At 39.8% G+C, this 20,923-nt stretch overlaps 1 protein-coding gene and 1 non-coding gene across 2 annotated transcripts; one reads left to right on the forward strand and one right to left on the reverse strand.

The window, feature by feature from the left end:
- Positions 1-7,355: 7,355 nt before the first annotated feature.
- LOC120272841 lies at positions 7,356-7,462 on the forward strand. Its single transcript, XR_005540376.1, has one exon. It is a non-coding gene; the product is annotated as a small nucleolar RNA R71 (small nucleolar RNA).
- Positions 7,463-18,270: 10,808 nt separating this feature from the next.
- LOC120272526 lies at positions 18,271-20,654 on the reverse strand. The gene has a single exon (XM_039279363.1). It carries the CDS (start codon positions 20,475-20,477, stop codon positions 18,483-18,485), a length of 1,995 nt encoding a protein of 664 aa, XP_039135297.1. The 5' UTR covers positions 20,478-20,654; the 3' UTR covers positions 18,271-18,482.
- Positions 20,655-20,923: the final 269 nt, after the last annotated feature.

The raw sequence follows: 20,923 nt of genomic DNA on the forward strand, positions 1-20,923 counted from the left end.
CTTTGGGTTGACTTGAGTGAGTGCACACACTTACACGATTTCGGGTTTGCCGTCCTTTTTTATTGAAGTTTTTAACTAGAACATTGATTTTTCGTATTTAGTGTTGAAATTTCCCTTACTTGTAGAATGCTCTCTTTGTATGTGACAAAGTCCCCTTGCTTATATCCCTCAAGTACACGGGTTTGTCGAAGTAATAATCCCGGATGAGCGGGGTCGAATCCACAGGGAGTAGGGAGTAAAGACACTTAATTCGATTCTTAGCTATGTGGAATATCAACAATGATAAGTGTGGTAATGATTCAATTCTCAGAAATTAAAAGCAACGAGTAAGAGAGCAAAAGTAAGGAGGAGGCAAGGCAATCGATAAAGATGGGGTACTCGGATGATGTTTCACCTAGGATAATCGCTTCAAGTGCAAGAACTCTCTATTATGCTTCCTAATCAATGCAACGGTGAGTTATGGAAATCCTTACATACATAGTCCCAAATCTAAGGTCAACAATGCCTAACTCTATACATGTCCCGCAGGAGAAATCGAACAATCTCAACACCTCGCACTCGCATAGAGTTGCAATGAGCTCTAGGGATTCCAAGTGATAAATCTCTTCCTAGATTTAGACCTAACCCTTTGGTCCAGGCGGAAGGTCCCTAGCCACAATTAAGCCCTAGATACTAAGATCACCTCAACGCTTCACTCCATTGCACGCGCAACTAGGCCCCAGCGGAGGTTCATCCCTTAGACCATTCACTCTATTATGGCCACAAAGAACTTGAGGAACAGAGCATCCTGCAGAGACTTAGCATTTTTCCTGAGAAGACACATGGGCGTGAACTCGCCTCTGTGGATGATCATGTGATAAACACACGGGCATGGGTAATTTCTGTACGCCCGTGTGGATCTCTACAGATGAGCTCTTTTCCATCCTGAGAATATACAGGGGCGTGCGTTTGTCCCTATGAACAGGCCTTGTGAAGTTCCACGCCCGTGTGAAAATTCCACACGGGCGTGGGAAACAGTTAGAGAATTTTCTCGGTTGGACAGAGGAGCTGTAGGGGAGTGGAGATGCCACTGTGGATCGGGCGCACGGGCATGGGGAGTTTCTGCACGCCCGTGTGGTTGCGTACAGAAGCATAGGGTGTTATCCAGAGAGCACACAGGGACGTGCGTCTGCCCCTGTGGGTCTCTCCTGTGGAGTCGCACAGGTGTGGGTTATTTCCACATGCCCGTGTTGATGTGTAGAATTCCAAGAAACGCGAGTTTTCCTTAAGAGCTCATCTCACATCTCTATTGTCATTCTCCTAATCGCTCAGAAAATTTACTCTTTTCACTCTCCCGACCTCTCACGGTCGAGTTTACAAGGTTTAAAGCGAGTTTTTCTGCAGATTTCCAAAATTTTCATCTTCTTCTCGTCGGTAAACCCTTATTCTTTCTCTTCTTCTACACACTTGATTTTAAATGATTCAAAATGGTGAATAATGTTCCATTTCTATGATAACATGATCTATACATGCTTAGAGTGAGATTAGAAACAAAATTTTTGCTGTATTTGTGGAATTTGGATGAGCAGCCATGTGGTTTTCACACACCGTAAATCCACACGGCTGTGGGGAATTTCCACACGACCGTGTAGATTCCTGCAATATTATTTTGTGAGCTTCTTTGATCATTCTTTCTTTAATTTTTTCAAATATGGCACCTCGTTCAAAGAAACAAGAGGGTAAGCATCCTAAGGAGACTTCACCTGAGTTGGAGCACATTGAGTTCTCGAATCCTGAGCACCAGACTCGATTTGAGTGGTTATTGAGACTCAGGTTTGGACAGTCTCATTTTGTGGACTTAGCTCCGCTGAGAGAGGTTCAGTGAGGAAATGTGCTGGTAATGAGCGATCCGCAAGTGCACGGAGTCGTCAAGTAATACCCCTCATGCGAGCACGAGAGGGTCGTATTCCCTGGGCCCAAGAATCTACTCTTACTTCCTCTTTGCGTATTGTCTAGCCGAATGATTCGAAGGGTTTCTCTAATCTATTACTTGAAATAAAAGAACTACAAATGGAGTCTATGATAAGGTAGGGGTATAAAATCAGGGGAAAGAAATGGTCACGGATGCGGATTCCCTAGGGGCTACTAAAGTGCAAAGGATGCTAAGAATGTCATGCAATTGAAGGTTTGGACCTAGAGATTTCCTAAATTAGATCAACCCGATGGTCACGGCAATTAACCCCTAATCCGGTATAAGTATTAACACGGAATTTCTTCTGATCAAATCCTCATACGATTGCATTAACAAGTGGGAAAATCCCTAATTTGGGCCGGAACACAACTTGGTCTAGCCCTAATGGTGGAGGGGTACAGAATACCCGATGGTCACGGCGTATTCGTACATGAATCCCTTCCAAACTTGGTGTGTCTAGTACAAGGGCGATGGTCACGCTACCAAGTACAACCTAGCAGTTGGTTTACAGAGTTCTCATGTAAGCAACACATCAAATGCACCAAGAATGAATCACAAATACACAACAATTGCAATAGACAAAATTAAATCATCCAAATACACAAGTTCACCCCAAGGTTCACCGGCATCCGGTGACCTTGGGATCTACTTGTCCATGCGAACAAATACAAGCAACAAGTCCATGAAAACAACTACAAATGGCATAAGAAAACTCCCTCAAACAATAGAAGTAGGAAGACAAGCCAAGCTAGGTGGAAATGCTTCCACGGACGCCGCGATGGGGGCGGCTTCCCTCGTCGTCTACAAACTCCCTAAGAAGAGATCGATGCAGATCTAGCCAAAACTGAGCTTCTCCCTTTGATTTCCCTTCTCCAAAACGTGTGATCTTGCCTCCTAAAGACTGGTGAAAATCGGCTCCAAGAACTCTCCCAAAAACTCCTCCCTTTGCCCTAGAAAAATCGGTTTCATTTATATCCCGTCAGTCCATGCGGGCATCCATGCGGGCGCATGGAGCCCGTGAAGCTCACAGCCAAATGCCCGCAGCAAGAACAATGACCTGCTACAATACTGCTACAGTGCTGGGACCCCAAAAATGCCGTTTTTGGTGTCGAATTCATCCGATTTACATTTTTGAGCATCGTTCGACTCATTTAAAACCTGCAACACCGAAATAACCAATTTAGACATAAAACGGGCATCAATTCGTTAACATATTCATAAATGATACAAGATTAATACATATAAAATATATACATTTAGGCATTTATCAGCTGGCTGATGAGATAGATGAGCTATTAGCCGTGGGGAACTGACGTAGGTTATTGATGATTCAACAGCCATTTTTCCTCGCATTGACATTGGAGGTATTAGCATCTTTTGAGTCGACTAGTCGTATGTGAGATTCAATATCATTGATGTCATACAGTTCAGAGCATTTGGACACCAGTTTAGCATGAGTGTTACCGAGTTTTTAGTTCGTATGGGCTTGTATGATGACAGATACACATACACAAAGGAGTACGAACACTTGCCGACGGATTACTCCAGTACCCTAACCCCGCAACAAGCATACTGAGGCTTATGTAGAAAGGGACAGTATGAACCGGGAGTGTCCAAGGCCTCTTGTTTGTCCTGGCTGAGTTACAAATACTTACTTTTAGTCATTAGCAGATCTGTGAATGGCCAAGGCGACAACATAGGTGTTTTGAGCTGGCAGGACTTACTTTATTTATATTCCATGGCCCGAAATGTGCCGATTCACCTGGGGCACATAGTGGCAGACTCCCTGCTGCCTGGTACACACTTATACTCCTTCTCGAGCCCATGATCATTTTGAGAAGCTTAAGTGTATTGTGGGTGTTCTTCGAACAGAGATCACCGAGGTTTGGGCTACACAGGTTGCACAGTACACAGGGATGATGGCACGTCTTGACACGTCCTCACCTCTCATCATGAGACCGAGGACCCCTCAGACCCCGCCAGCATCACCATCTCTATCTCCATTGGTGCCATTCGACCTGGCAAAGGCAGCAGCAGCAGAGCTGACACTAGATGACACCGACACTTGACTCATCTTTCTCTTCTTTACTTTCGCATTTTATTTTGGACTTGTACACTAAGAAAGGATCTTCCTTCTGAGTTTATCTTCTATTTTTGTCTCGAGTTGTATTTCATTGCTTTATCTTTTATATACTTGAGTTGTTTTTGTTTTGATCGAGCTTCATTGAACCCCCTTTTGTATGCGTGCAGATGGTCTTGTCAGTATGGGAATTGAGAACTAGTCATGGACATGGCCAATGTGGGCCTTGTGTGCTTAACAACCTGCTGGAACTTTACTCCCAAGGATTTAGCTCCATCAAACGTAACACTAGGAGTCAGGGGAGTATTGTTTCGATTGCCCACTCCCACATGTTTTTCTTGATTGCTATACTTTCTATTATTCTTGCATGTGTACATTGAGGGCAATGTACATCTTAAGTGTGGGGTGGGGAGTTTACTTTGCACATGTCTTTTACATGAGTTTTGACTGATATACATGCTCACGTAGCCAATGGCGGTTTACCTTAGTTGCAATGCTTGTATTCTTGAGTCTAGGAGAATTTTTAGCATTGAATGTTCTCATGCTCTAGTTTTTACTTGAATTTCTAGGAATTTTTGCCCGATTGACACTTGTTGCACCACTCGCTCATGAAACTCTTTTGGAAACTCAAGTTTGATGTTTAAGGGAATAATTAGTCTTGTTTCTTGTTCTATTTTGCTGAAAAAAATTGGAAAAAGAAAAGAAAGAAAAAAAAATAGATATATTGTTTAGTTGTGCATTTTGGGTGGAAAGAGCTACCACCTATAAAGTATGAAGCTACTCTCATAAGTCAGATACTATTTATGTCATAATGAGAGGAAGAGCTATCTCATGGGATGAGTGAAAGCTACCACCCCGGTGTAAACAACTACCACCTCAAAAGTATGAAAGCCACCTTAAAGGCCGCTTCAGAAAGGGCTACCTTAGAGGATGTATAAAGCTACTATAATCTTTTCGTTTTGTTATGTTTTGTAATTAAATAAGTCCCTTATACTTGGAACATTGAGGAGTATACTTTGGGTTTACATGAGTGAGTTTACACACACTTACACGATCTCGGGTTTGTTGTCCTTTTTTATTCGAGTTTTTAGCTATAGCATTGATTTTTCGTATTTAGTGTTGAAATTTTCCTTACTTGTAGAATACTTCCGTTACATGCTTTGTTGAACCTAAGGCCGAGCACTTCAATATTTCCTTCTTCTATGCTTCAATATTTTATTTTTGCTTGAGGACAAGCAAAAGCTTAAGTGTGGGGGAGTTTGGTGAGTGCTTGTGTGTTAAGAATGCGAAGTGTTCTTTCCTTACGGTAAGCATTACTTTTATCATGTTTAAGTGCTAATACATGTGTATTTGTGTTCTTTTGTGCATGTATGGTTGTGAAGCTAAGTATTAAGAAAAGAAGCCAAAAGTAAATCGTGAATGCACTATTTGGTGGAATCTTGGAAGGAACAAACGCGAAGACACAAGTGTGGCTCTAAGATACGTGATTGTGTGCCAACCTCTGTATATTCAAGCCATTACAATGAGTTGGAAGGGCACGAAGGCAGTCACATTTGTGTATCCCGACTTGTGTATTGATATCAAGATCTTCACTAAAGAGGCTTTTGATTGAAGCAGAGTTACGATCTACGGTATAAACGTGTGCCCATTTATGTTGTCTCGATGAAAAGTATAGAATTAGGAGTGCTTCGGTGGAGTTACTGTTCACAGCCGGCCGAAAATCAGATTTCTAGACAATCCACAAGGCCATGTGAAAATTACCCACACCTGTGTTGAACATCCATAGGGGCGTGTGGATGCCTGATTCCAGCCCTATTTAAGCCGTGATTCAACTCGATTTTGGAGATCTTCTTTCCCCTTTCTCTCCAACTTGTCTTCATCTTTTGAGAGGCTGTCGGTTAGCATTTTGAGAGACTTTTGGGAAGTCTTTATAGTGGTTCTCCGGATTTGACACTGCGCTTCGTTTGGAAGAAGGTTATTGAGGGAGCTTTTGTCGGTACCTATTCAGCGAGGTGTGCCCTAGGCCGGACAAGAGGACCTTTGGAGAAGACGAGGCTACTCCACAAGACCATCATCACGAATACAGAGGGGGTTTTCCTATGGATTGCTTATCTTTATTTTTGATTTCATTATTGATTGTATTGTGCTCCATGGAGAGCTAAACCCCCTAGTGGGTTGTTAGATTTTGTAAACCCTAGGATGTAATTGTTTCATTGACTTTCCACTATGCTTTCATTAATTGATGCTTTTATTTGAGTTCCAATCTTGAATGCTTGTTGAATGATTTCTCCCTTAGAGTGACACTAGGATTGAGAGTCAATGTTGGTAATCTTTGTGGATGGATGACATGCCATTAGGGTTAGACAAAGCTAGATTGGAGAAGGCTAAGAGGGTGAGTCGAGAGGTAGCGGATCGTCCCCTTTCTAGCGGATCGTCCCCTTTCCTCTCCGGTTACTATAGAGTGAAGTGCTAAGGGATGAATTCCACTGGGGCTTAGTTGCGTGAGCAACAGAGTGAAGTGTTGAAGTGACCTTAGTATTTGGTGCTTAATTGTACTTAGGGGTCTTTCGCCTGGACCAAAGAATTAGATCTACACATAGAAATAGGGTTTATCACTTGGAATTCCTAGAACTCCATGCAACTTTGTGCAGTGTGAGGTGTTGAGACTGAGCGATTTCTCCTCCGGAACACAGTGTAGGGTTAGTCACAGTTAACCTTAGGTTTGGGATCTTGTGCTTTAGAATTTCCACGACTCATTGAGCATTAATTAAGAATTATAATGTTAGGTCTTATACTTGAAGCATAAGTCCTAGGGGGAGCGTTATCCGAGTACCCCACTTCTATCAATTGCCTTACCTCTCACTTACCTGAGCCTCTCATTCTTGTTCCTTTTATTTCTATTTACATCGCATCTTATCAACACAATCATTATTTATCTTCACTTGGTTAAGTAGAAATTTAGGTATTTTTATTCCCTACTCTCTGTGGATATGATACCCCACTCACTTGGGATTTATTACTTTGAAAAATCTGTGCACTTGCAGGTCACACGCAAGGGGTGTTGTCAGCATGTCTAGCTTCCGAGATAACACATCAACCTTTGTGGCAAGAGCATCATTGGCACTAACTTCATAAAGTCTGGCCCCTTTCTGTGGTGAACCTCTTGAGGCCTAATGAGACTCATTGCTCACCATTGATTCAAGGAGTTGCTCGGCTTCATCGGGGTACTTGTTGCTAAGAGATCCACCAGCTACGGCATCAATTAGGTGACAAGTTACATAGTTCAACCCGTCGTAGATGATCTGAACCCGCATCCAAGAAGCAAAGCCATGATTGGGACATCTTCGAAAGAGGTCTTTGAATCTCTCATATGCTTCAAATAATGTTTCCGACTCTCCTTGCTTAAATGCTTAAATTTCTTACCTTAGCTTCGTCTCTTCGCTAGGAGGAAAGTACCTTCCCAAAAAATTTCCAACCATATCTTTCCATATTTTGTCAATCTCGGTGGTAAGGATGTGAGCCACCGGTATGCTCCATCTCTCCAACTGAATGGGAATAGTCACAGCCAGATTACGTCGTCTGTCACTCCGTTTATCTTGAAAATAGAACAGATTTGGAGAAAGCAGGAAAGATGATCATGAGTGTCTTCATTCACAAGACCATTAAATTGGACTGAATTTTGGATCATGCTGATGGTGCTTGCCTTGATTTTAAAATTGTTTGTGACGATGGATGGTGCTTGAACACTGAATTCTTCGCCCGTGAATTGTCGCCTTTCATATTCGGGTAAGGTATGACTTTCCTCGGCCATGACTATAGATTCTCTATCCTCAACTTCAATAATTTCATTCACTTGAGCCTTCACCCACTTCTCTCAATCTTTGATGCAAGGTCATTTCAATTTAACTGTCAGGTTTGACTAGGTTTGATGGATTTGCTCGTGTGATGCACTGTACCTTGCAAAGTCATGAAAGATATAAAAAGTTAAGCTCAAAAGAAATAAGATAAATGAAAAGAAGAAATAAAAGAAAATAAAAATGGTTAAAGTAATAAGCTATAAGTTTCCTAGAATTCCTTAAATCCCCAGCAACGGCGCCAAATACTTGATTGCTTGCCCACAAGTGTGCGGGATCGCAAGTAATACCTTCTGAGTGACATAGGGGTCGTATTCAACGAGGTTAAGGAGCTCCTATTACTCCTCCATCACCTATTATCTAACCTTACAACTTAAGCAAAATTTACCACTCTAACAAGTGAGATAATACAAACAACTTGCAAGAATAAAAACTACAAGCAACACAGTAGATCACAAGAGCAACAATGGGATACAGAGGCCTAGGGATGAGGATCCCCTTGAGGGGTCATCATAATATATGGATGCATAGTAATATCAAGGCAGGGGTGATTTATACTGAAAGATCTCAAGATTAGTCCAATCCCAATTTATCGGCAATTGAACCCTAATCCCATACGAATGTCAATAAGGATCTCTCCCTAATCACATTCCTACGATCGTATTAAGTGTAGGGAAAATCTCGCAATAAGGACATACTTAAACTAAGTCTATCCTTAAGATTTGGAGGGGCTACTGACATCCAATTTATCGGCATATCGATCCATAAATACCCCTTCTAGCTCATTAAGGATCTAGTACATATGAGTAGGTTACATCTACATGTACAACTCAACAAAGAACTAAGGATCTCTCCATTTAATAGTTCTAGACATGAATAATAATGAGCCAAATATAAATCAACCAAATGAATATCAAATAAGAGTATAGCATCCAAAATACATGATGAACCCACCCAAGGTTCACCTACATTCGATGGCCTTGGGGGTCTAGTGTGCCATCATACAAACAAGTATAGCAAGATCAAGAAAAACAAGAAACAAATGCATAAGTAGCACTCCCTAGTCCAAATGATGATGAAGAAGAGCAATACCGGCCGAATAACACTTCCTCTAGCCAAATGAGTGCCGAATGCTCCTCTTCCCTTGATGGTGAAGCTCTCCCCTTGAAGTTCAAGCCCTTGATCACCTCCAAGCCTCAAGCCAAAGCTCTCCAAAGATGTCTTCGTTCTTCCTCTTCTTCCCCAAGTGTTGGCTACTCCCGAAGCTCTCTAAGCTCCCCCGAGAAGTTCCTCTAATGCCCTCATAAACCCCCCAAGTATATCTCCCATATAGAGGCCGTATATCCCTCATAAAGAGACCAAAACTCTACAAAAACATGCCATGCCGGGGTGAATGAGGGGGTCAATGGTGGCCTCATTGAGGCAGTATGGACCAACCAAAACCCATTCTTCTCATGCTACAGTGTTCATCCCGGGGTCAATCCTGGGCAGCATTGAGGCCGTATGGCTTAGATCAATTCCTGATTTGAAAATCATCCAGGTGCTACAATATTGGCTACATTAATCTTGCTACGGTGCCACTACTATAGTACTCCAGCTACAGTAAATATGCTATAGTACCGTGGCCTGGTTTTCTTCTCTTTTTCCGCCCAAATCATATCTTCGTGTCTTCCATGGCATTTTCATGCCCTGCAAAGCAAATAATAGTAGATTAAGCACAAAACGGGCATCCATTCATATAAAAATACATGCTAGAAGTATTAAATACATATACTATAATACATACATTTAGACACTAATGAGTGAGCATAGGTTTATTTAGGGCTTGAAACTATGACTAGTCACACACTTAGTTAGAGAGAGCCCGAGTATGTGTGAGAATGTGCAAAACACCTCTAAATTAGGGTAATCTAATAGAGATGTTAACAAAACATAATGCATTCGTAAGGAGATATGTGAATACCTACTCCTCTATATTTAGGAGCTAGTCACTTACATAAGGGCTATTGTCACGCCCCGACCCGTAGGCCCACAGGACACGACAACCGCCGAGACAATCCCAAGTAGGGGCACCCTGCTTCTCAACCCTTGGGACACTCAAGGCTACTCAACAAACTTGAAATTCGATAATATCTAACACGGATATAGAGTGCAGAAGCACAATGATACACAGCGGAAGTAATAACAACAATAACAACAACAATGACAATGAGTATGGAAAATAAAGAGATGCACAAGCACATACAGAAGCAACAACGACAACTACAAATGCTCATACTCAAAAAGTTTAAAAGTTGTTAAAATACAAAACCATGCAACATAGTTTTTGACCTACTAGTGGATCCAAGACTCAATTAACATGTTCAAGGCCAAAATAGCATACATGAATAGAAAGGGAAACACAAAATGTAGGAAGGTAACAAATGCTCAGCACACTGCCACACAGTCGCAGCTACTACTTGTAACCGCCTTGGAAGAAGAAAGAGGGGTGAGAAACTAAAGTTACTTGGTGAGTGGGTTAGCACAACTCTATAAGAATATGCCAAGATAGACGATATAAATCATCCAAATAAGGTTTTACCAATTATACCAATAGTTTAGAAAATAAATACATATAATAGAAATCATCAATACAATGTAACAAAAGATAGTGTAAAGAAAGTCTTTTACTCCAACTATGGTTTTCAAATTATGAAAACAAGCTAAGCATGAAGCAAAACTTCCACCATTTAAGATATAAATCAAAATAGTTCCAATTATAAGTATGACAAAGTAAATAGCATGAGTTTTGATAAGTGCTTGTGTGATATGAATGCGAAGCATTCTTTCCTTATATTGAGCATTACTTTACTCGGGTTTTTACATTAATATGTGTGTTTTTATATTACTTTTATGCAGTTAGGGTTGTGAAACCAATTATGAAGGAAAGAAGCCAATGTGGATCACAATGCACCGATTTTGGAGGAAATCTTGCTAAGGTTCAAACGCGAAGATATAAGTCGGGTGCGAGATGCTAGAGTGCGTGCCAACCTCCCCGTATTTGAGTTTACACAACCATTTGGAGGGGTACAAGGGCAGTCACACTCAAGCATTCTGACTTATGCACATAGAACAAGATCTCCATCAACTTATCCGTCATTGAAGAAGCAAAGCTATCCACGGCATAAACGTGTGCCCGTTTATGTTACCTCGATGAAAAGTGGATTCGGGAGTATTTTTTGGCATAGTACTGTAGCAGTTACTGTTCACAGCCGGCCGAAAATGGCAGTTTCAGAGAATCCACACGGGCGTGTGGAAATTACCCACGCCCGTGTGGAAATTCCTCACGGGCACGTGAAGCATCCATGCCCGTGTAGTCGCCCGATTCCAGCCCTATTTAAAGCCGAATCAGCCCCGATTTTTGTATTCTTTTCTCCATCTTTTCCCCAACTTGAGAGAAGGCTTCGGTGAGGGTTTTGAGGGGTATTGGATAGGTTTTTGGAGAGGTTCTACTGCTCTGACATCGCGCGTCGTTTGGAAGAAGGTTATTGGGAGAGCTTTCGTCGGCATCAATCCGGCGAGGTGTATCCTAGGCCGGACAAAGGATCCCTTACGACGAGTAGAGGACTCTCTACAAGACCATCGATACGACCATCGAGGGGGTTTCTTTATGGATTCATTGCTTTTACATTCGATTTCTTTGATTGCACTTAGCTCCATGGAGAGCTAAACCCCTAGTGGTTACTTGGGTGATTGTGAACCCTAGGATGTATTCGTTTCATTGAACTTTTTTATTATGCTTTCAATAAATTGATGTTTATTGTGAGTTCCAACCTTGAATGCTTGATTGTATGAACATTTCCCCTAGAGTGACACTAGGGTTGAGAGTTCTTGTTGGTAACCTTGTGAGTGAGTGACACACCACGAGCGTTAGACAAAGCTAGGTTGGAGAGGGTTGAGAGGGTGAGTCGAGAGGTACAGGAGCGTCCCCTTTCCCCTCCGACCTGATAGATTCTACATCCGTTCCTCGAGTTCTTTGCGGCCATAATAGAGTGAATGGTCTAAGGGATGAATCTCCGCTTGCAACGGAGTGAAGCGTTGAGAGGATCTTAGTATTTAGGGCTTAATTGTGGTTAGGGACCTTCCGCCTGGACCAAAGGGTCAGGTCTATAATTAGGAAGAGATTTATCACCTGGAAAACCTAGAGCTCATTGCAACTTTATTCGAGTGCGAGGTTGAGAGGTTATTTAATCTTTCCTCCGGGACATGAATAGAGTTAGGCATAGTTGACCTTAGATTTGGGACTATGTATGTAAGGATTTCCACGACTCACCATTGCATTGATTAGGAAGCATAATAGAGAGTTCTTGCACTTGAAGCGATTATCCTATGTGAAGCATCATCCGAGTACCCCATCTTTATCGATTGCCTTACCTCCTCCTTACTTTTGCTCTCTTACTTGTTGCTTTTAATTGTTGAGAATTGAATCATTGTCACACTTATCATTGTTGATATTCCACATAGCTAAGAATCGAATTAAGTGTCTTTATTCCCTACTCCCTGTGGATTCGATACCCGCTCACCCGGGATTATTACTTCGACAAACCTGTGCACTTGCGGGATATACGCAAGGGGATCTTGTCAAGTTTTATAATAAGTAACCATAATACTTGTGCCAAATTGAATTTATGGGAGACTACCCTCTTAGGAGCGATAGTTGGGCTTTTCTTGCTCACCACCAATTTAAGATGGCACTACAAAGAAACACAATGCTATAAATCTCAAGCTCAAAAGCAAGAGAATAACAACTCAAAAGAATACTCAACCCACAACACACACCCAGCATGAAATGCTCTAGAAACCTCTCTAAACCTTTGTCGTAGCCGCGACTAGGTCCACATCTATCAAGGTACTCATGCCCTTGATATTGACCCATTAGTTTACAGTATGGTAACAATTGTTACCCGATGAATATCTAGTCAAGACTCTACACTTCCACTTGAACTGGTTGTTATAGTAATCAGCTGGTCTACAACGCCACATCAATAGGCTTGCCGTGGAGACCGCCTACTGTAGTTGGGTATCACCATACAAATTGAACAATAAGCACAACTCCACATAGAGTACAATATCCAATAATAACCATCAATCAACAATACCTCAGCCATTTCCACAAGGAAATGATAAAAGCACAAGCAAAACTCAAGCTTTTAACACAAATCATTTTACAAACTTTAACACAAGAAACAACATAGAAGGCGTTACTTTTCCACATCCCAAAAAAAATGAGTTTCAAATCTATATTTCACAAAATCAAAGATTTTCACAAGGAAACCTAATTTTTGCAAAACAACCACTTTGAACCACAATACTCTTCAAAAACAAATACAAGGATCTCACAAACTCCTTGAAGGGTCTCAATTACAAGTCATGTATGAACATTCAAACACCAAAAAATACCTTCAAGATCTTTAATAATAATAAATATCATTTAACAAAAAGCAAAACAAGTATAAACCAATAAAGCTTTACTTAAGCCAATATATATATATAGATATTTGTAGTTTTCTAATAGAATTATGCTAATTAGTCCCACTCACAAACTTAAGTGAGTATAACACTGATGGTTGTCCCGCAAGTGCATGGGGTCATCAAGTAATACCTCTCGTGCGAGCACGAGAGGGTCGTATTCCCTGGGCCCAAGTAGTACCCTTACTTCCTTTTCACTCATTGTCTAACCTATAAATCACTTGATGTTTAAAACTACTAATTAAAGTAAAACTAAGCAAATAATTGCGAAAGAGCTGATTGAGAAGAGGAAAATCAAGAAATGAGGGAGGTCACGGATGTGGATCCTCCCTAGGTTACTAAGAGTTAGAAGAATGCTAGAATTGCTAAGCACATGGTGGTTCAGGCCAAGAGAGATCCAGAGATAGATCACACCCATGGTCACGGCGATGATCCCTAATCCCATACGAGTATTGGCTCACAATCTCTTCTCGCCAAATCCTCCTTCGATTATAAGATGCATAGGGAAATCTCTAATTATGGCCAATACTCAACCTAGGTCCAGCCCTAATGGTTGTAGGGGTATGAAACACCTGATGGTCACGGCGTGTTCATACATAAATCCCCATTAAGCAAGGTGTGTCTTGTTCAAGGGTGATGGTCACCGCCAAGTACAACCTCGAACTTGAAATGTAGAGTTCTCATGCAAGATCAACACATAAAAGTGCACCAAGCTTAAACCATGAACAACCCACATGCATTAAGCAAATCAAAGCATTCAACAACATAAGTTCACCCCAAGGTTCACCGACATCCGTTGACCTTAGGGTTTAGATATCCATGTATGAAACTACACAAGATAGGTTCATGAAAACAACTAATAAAGCATGTAAAAACTCTCTCAAACAATGAGAACAAGAAGAGGAAGGGGAAAGGCGCAGATGTCTTCCATGAACGTCGCAATGGGGGTTGCTTCTCTCGTCATCTCCAATCTTCTCAAGGGTGGAATCGATGATGATCTTGCCCAATAACGCTTCTCCCCTCGATTTTCCCTCTCTAGATAGTTAGATTCGGCCTCAATTAACTCCGGTGAAGTTGCCCCAGCTGACAGCCTCCAAGATGGGAAAGAGATGATGATAGATGTGGAAAAGATTCTCCCGTAAAACAAGCCTAACTTTACTTAAAAGCCATCTGTACCAAGTTTTTGCTTGCTATAGCACTGCAACAGTGTTCTTGCTTCAAAAACGTGATTTTTGGTGTTGATTTCACTACAATTGCGTTCTCGAGCTCATTTTAGCTTCTTCGCGGCCTGCAAAAAGAATATAACCAATTTAGGTGAAAAACAGGCACTGATTTATCCGAAATAAAATGCAAACATATACATAATCAACATATACATACTTACATTGAGGCTCTTATCAAACACACGAGAGTGTTACTTCTCTGGGGGCTCCTTGCCTCAAGCCGATCCCTCAACACCTAACTAACCATGACTGCACACATATACACAAACAAGAAAAGAGTAAGCCAAAGAAACACCAAAAAAAAACCTAAGATTAAACACACAAAACGATCCTCAACCAGGTCAAGGGTTAGCTCAAAACTAAGATCAGGGATTTTTAAAGAATTCCAAAGGTTCTAGGCTTCCCTCTAAGCCAAAGAAACCAAAAAAACAAGGAGAACTCACTGGTGCTACAGTAACCCTTAAATTCCAAGCACAAAGTTCACTCGAGATTCCAATGATATTTTGGGAAACAAACAAATGAATCATAATCCAATAACCTTCTACACTCTAACAAGAAGATAATGCAAGAATCAAAGCTCAAACATGCTCATTTACCACAAGCACTAGATTCCTCTAGCAAGGATGGAGAAAACAAGGAGAAAACAAGGAAGAATATAGTGTTTACCTTGCTAGCTTCAAGAGAGAAGGAGGAAGGAAAGATGGAGCTTCAATCTATCAAGGGAAGGTTTTCATTCAAGGTCTCCTTCTTCTCCAAGAGAAAAACAATGAGGTAACGAAAGAAAAAGCATGGCTTTAAAAAGACAAGTCATGGCTTTGAAATGACAAGGCATGGTTGGGAGTATGACCAAAAGAAGGGACATGGAAAAGGATCAAATTTCCCTTCTAACTCCCAAGTATGAAAAATATTAAAAAAATATTAGGGTTAAAAATAGGGCAGGGTACAATAGCTACCTTATGCAAGGAACCTCACGGTCCAATGATAAAGAATAACTAGACTCAAGAACATTCAATTAGAAGTCTTTTATATTTAATAAGCAAAAGAACTCATGATCTAAGCAATACTTTTATTGATTTGATCATTTCTTGATTTGAGTTTGAGATTTAGAAGTGATTATGTTGTTCTTATTTGTTTTTGTTTGTTTTGAGTCTTAAATTTGTCATTGTTTTACCTAAATAATAGGGAGTAAGTATTTAGAACTCAATTTCATCAAGGGCTCAACTTTGCTTCCACACTATTATTACTTAATCAACATGGGCACTTATGATTTATAGATTTATTCACACAGCTCACCATCTCTAAAGATTGAAATGGGCAATATGTGGTTGTTCATCATATGGGCTCAACAAAATCATTGGGCTATGAAAATCACATTGCATCTCTCACAGCCTTTTGAAAATGTTCTTGGACCTTGTCATTGCTTATTGCCAAATTTTGAGTCTTCATTTATAGATAGGAATTGTTTCACAGTATTCCTTCTACTTTTATCAATTTGGTATAGCGACAAAAATCTTCTGACTTTGAATTAATATAGATGGTGGTTCTACTACTAAGGGGGTGATTGGTTGGCATGCTTGGAATGTGAATGGGAATGGGAATGGAGTAAACCGAAATCTTTGTTTGATGGCATGAATAGGAATGAGATAGGAGTGGGTGGGGAGTGACTGGGCAGTGAGCAATCCTCCCAAAAATGGGAGAATTGCTCATTCTCCCCTCACTCCTTAGCGAGAAATGACCATTTAACTAAAATAATAATTTGATTAAAGTAATAAATAAATAAATAAATTTTTAAAAATTATTAATTAAAAAAAATAATAATAATTTATTAAATATAATAATTAAGTAGATAATTTTAATAATAATTTATAATTAAAATGTAATAATAATAACTAATGATTAAAGTTAAATATTTATTTATAATAATTAATTAGTTATATTTTTTCATTAATTAGTTATTTTTTATAGTTGATTAATTACTAATTAATGATATTAACAAAAAAATCTTTAATTATTAATTTAAAACATCTTTAAACATGTAATTAATTATTTATTAGAGTTAATTAATCATATTAACAAAATTTTTGAGATTTGGTGACCTATTAAAGTTAAATATTTATTTATATTAATTAATTTACTTTTTTCATTTTACATACCATTCATATGCGTAAAGGCCATAATAGTAATTTTATCATATTTTTTTTTCACTTTTACCATTTCCAATAAATTATTTCCCCAGTCGTTCCAACTAAACATATTTTTTATTCATATTCCTTCTCTGATACCCCTCAATTCCATTACTTCCAACTAAATATAGTTGTCATTACTCTTCCATTTCCTCTGTATTCCATTGCTTGCAACCAAACACCTACTAGACTAATTCCATGGAGCATCATCATCTTAAACATTGCATTAGGCTTTTGAGTAGTCAAGTCATCCGTGACCCGTGAACCTCTAGGTGATCGATAAAATTTCATGATGATAAAGGTGTTACTTTTCCTCAATATCTTGTACCACTTCCTGTTTAACTTGTTTATTTTTTTACATTTATTTATTGTTGTTTACTTTTTCATTAAATTTAAATTAAGATTTTTTTTATATATTTGTTTGAAAAAATTTGTTTAAACAAAATTGGAATCACAACTTTAATATATATATATATATATATTTAAAATGACATCAATACTCGGAGGTCTTTTAAGTATAATTTCGGCTTGTGGGCCGGCACAACCGAACTACTAGCCAGGCCGAGACAGAGCTATGCTGTTTGTCGTGCTGGCTAATCATGCTGAGCGTGATAGCCATGTGGAGCTGGCCCGTTATCAACCACTAATTAATTTCCTATATGAAGACATTCCTGCAACTTAAACCGCATAGACATTATAAATAAACCGTTTTCAAATTTACAAACCGTTAAACGTGGGATTGAGAAGAGCTGATTTCTTTTAATACACCATAAGAGAAGGCTTATCTTTCTGAATTTAATTAATCCACATTATGTAATCTGCAGAAATAAAGCAGGCAAAGCCTGACTATAATGTTTAGATTATCAATGATGTAAAGGGCAAAAAAACATAACACGAGCTTTGTTCAGTTAAACTATCAATTAGGCCCTGAAGTGCTAAAAATCCAAGGTCTCAAGTTAATAGAAACTACTCTATCAATCACAGACATCATGAAGCCCTTTGGAAAGGATCGAAATACTCGAATAAGAATGAAGAGAGCCATTATTTGATGAATTGTCCTTCAGTCAGACTTGTTAAACTCAGTTAATTGTTGCAGCCTTTGGTAGAAACTTAGGAACAAGGAAGATGCTGTCGCATTGGGTTTAGGTGGGCCTACTGTACTACTGTTAATTACAGGTGGCTTGATGTACTAAACTTTCTTGCAATCCTTTTGTTTCATTTAAGACTGAGCATGATATCAAAGCAAACTGTTTTTCTGCCGTTTATTTAAAATAGATCTTCTTTCTAAAAGGATTATTTGTAGGAATTAGCCCATTGGGTACTCATCCAGAAATCTTAATCGAAATAAAGACTTTTCTTTCAAAGTATTCAGTAATTTAATGGTGTGTTTCAGACGGATCAAGGAATTTATAATTAATTCTTTGTATCCTTCTAATATCTCTGGCTGTACTCTTATCTAATTCAGCAGATATTGACAAATAGTTCGGCAACTTTCATTCTTCTTTTCTGTTGTAACATCAAAAGTTTTGAATTACAATGATTTAAAAGTTTGATTGATAAAGAATAAACAAATCTCTACATCCACAGTCAGCACACAAACATGATATGCTGAAAGATATCTGAATTACCATCAGCCTGAAACTGTAAGCAAGAGCTAAATCTCTGTAAGGGAAGAATGAAATTCTATACCTCAATCATCTTCTGATTAAGAGCCATGTATCTCCATCTCTCCTTCTCGACAAAATCAGCATCCAAGAACTTGGCCACAAAAGCCCAAAGCCTATATGCATCTTCGAAATTCGATAAGAAACCGAGGGAAGCATTGACAACAGTTATACCCAAATCAATTGTCTCTCTTCTCTTATTACCTGCAATGGTCACCTCGCAAACTCTCCTCTCCAGCAATACATTCTTATCTTCTTCGTATTTATCAGAAAACCATATGTTCTGTAGAAATCCACAACTCAGAGAAATGCTACTTCGGTCAGCAAGTTTCTGGACAAGTGTAGGATCAACCTTTTCCCCTTTCCAATCAAACACATTGAATGCAACTGCAGGTGCTCTGTCGAACTTTATCCTAGGACCATATAGTTGAACTAAAGGCTGCCCTCTATCAGAATTCGGGTGCCGGAGTTTCATTAATGCATTCACTAACCAATTTACAATGTATCTCAATCTGCCAGTAATGAGTGGCAATCCAATAGAATCTGCATGATCAAGTCCTCTAAGTTCAATCTCTGAATACGGTGTTCTCTCATTACCACAAGTCTTATTAACACTTGATTCCTGAACATAATCATCACTCTCCAACTCAACAATTTCATCATCATCTTCTTCTTCTCGGGGTTTTGAACCTTGAATCTCAGAAGTCTCTCCAATCTCAAACACCTCAACTTGCTTCTGCTTCAGATCACAATGAGCATGGCTAGATTCAGGACCAGACAATGAACTTGGGACCTGTGAATACTCAGACTCATTTCCAGAGAATTCCTCAGAAATCTGAGACCCTGCTTTCGTTGGAATTATTCGAACTATACCGATACTCCTACCAACAACCGAAGTCTCCAACACACTAGTAATTGTTTTCTTGATAAACAAGGCTGCAAAACCAGAAGGATTCTCTCCAAAAACCTTGAAAAAAGAACAAATTATGAACTCTGGTTGAATCAAAGACAAACCGAGAGTATCCATATCTTTCGGCCCAAGAGCACTAGCATCTAAAACAACATGCCAACCATTCTGCTGAGCCAAGCTCATCCACAAATACGGGTATCGGGCACCAGTCATTCTTGACTGAAGAGGGAAAACCATAAGTCCATTCTTCATCTTCTTCTTCTTGATCACCAACTTCTTCAATTTTCCTGTGTTGATCCTCAAATTAGGCCATGAAAAACTAGCGGAGACAATCTTAGCTCCCTTTTTTTGAGCGCTCTCTATCATAACATTCACGGCTTCACTTTCATAATCATAGACAGTTAGCAACCTCTTGTTGGTGTGGAAGGGGTAATACTCAGCCAAGATCTTGAATGCACTAGTCCTGTTTGCGACGCAGACCATGCTATATTCATCTTCGGCGATATTCAGGAATCTCATAATTCGCTTTCTAATGCTCGATTCCATTGCTGATTCTTGATCACCGTAGAGGACTTGAGACTTGAGGCTGGCAGACTTGTAGGAGATAGCAAAGGACGGCACTCTGACGGGTGCATGAATGGATGAAGCTGTGGGCAATAATTGAGCATGCGAGAAAAGGCAATGGCCCGTATAGTCAAGACAAGTATGAGAAGATAGATGATAATACTCATAGTCTCTAATGTGATCAGCTTGCTCAGTGTTTGTATATTGGGGATAAGTAGAGATAAAATTAGAGAAGGCGTCAGAGATTGTTGGGAGGGATTCATGGTTGGTGAAGAAGGTGTTGGACATGAGAAGAGTGACCGTGGTGGTGACGAAGTCTGAGCGTGATGCTTTTGTTGTTGTTGTTGTTGTTGTTGTGTTTACTGTCTTGGCGTTGCTTAGGCGTTTGTTATGGTGACTGGTTTCGACCAGAGCAAGACAGCAGCCCCGGATGCAAGCTTGAGGAGCATCCGCAGATATGCAGCCAGATGACATCTCAGACTGGTGCTTCTTGGTGACTTTTGAATTGGTTTTGAGGTATTTGTTGATGAAGAAAAACATAGTTGGAGGTGATTCATGGCAAACAAGAAGATGAGGTTGGGCGATTGCCGGATTTTGGCATGGGTAGAATTGGTCAAGGGAAAACAAGTCAACTAACTCCACATTCTTAGATCTTATTAATTAGGTTGTTGTTTTCAGTGTGATAGGATGCGTGAACTACTTGGTTGGGTTTATGGCTGGTTTCTTGTCTCACTTTGTTTCTGTTGGTGGTGATGATCAAAAGTTTGGGAATGACAACTCGTTTAGGTTTAGTTCGCTGTTGTCAAAAAAATATCTGGGTCGATGACAAGGGAAAGACGACATGGGTGGCCCCTTGAGGTGGCCGGCAGCTTCACTTTCTTACCTTCTTTTTTTGTTTTATTATTATTCTTTTTGATCTTACAAAATAATCATGTTATTAAAACATGCATTTAATTCTTTCGTTATTTTCATAAAATTGTTCAGAT

The sequence above is a fragment of the Dioscorea cayenensis genome, chromosome 11, assembly GCF_009730915.1.
Source record: "Dioscorea cayenensis subsp. rotundata cultivar TDr96_F1 chromosome 11, TDr96_F1_v2_PseudoChromosome.rev07_lg8_w22 25.fasta, whole genome shotgun sequence".
NCBI lineage: Eukaryota > Viridiplantae > Streptophyta > Magnoliopsida > Dioscoreales > Dioscoreaceae > Dioscorea > Dioscorea cayenensis.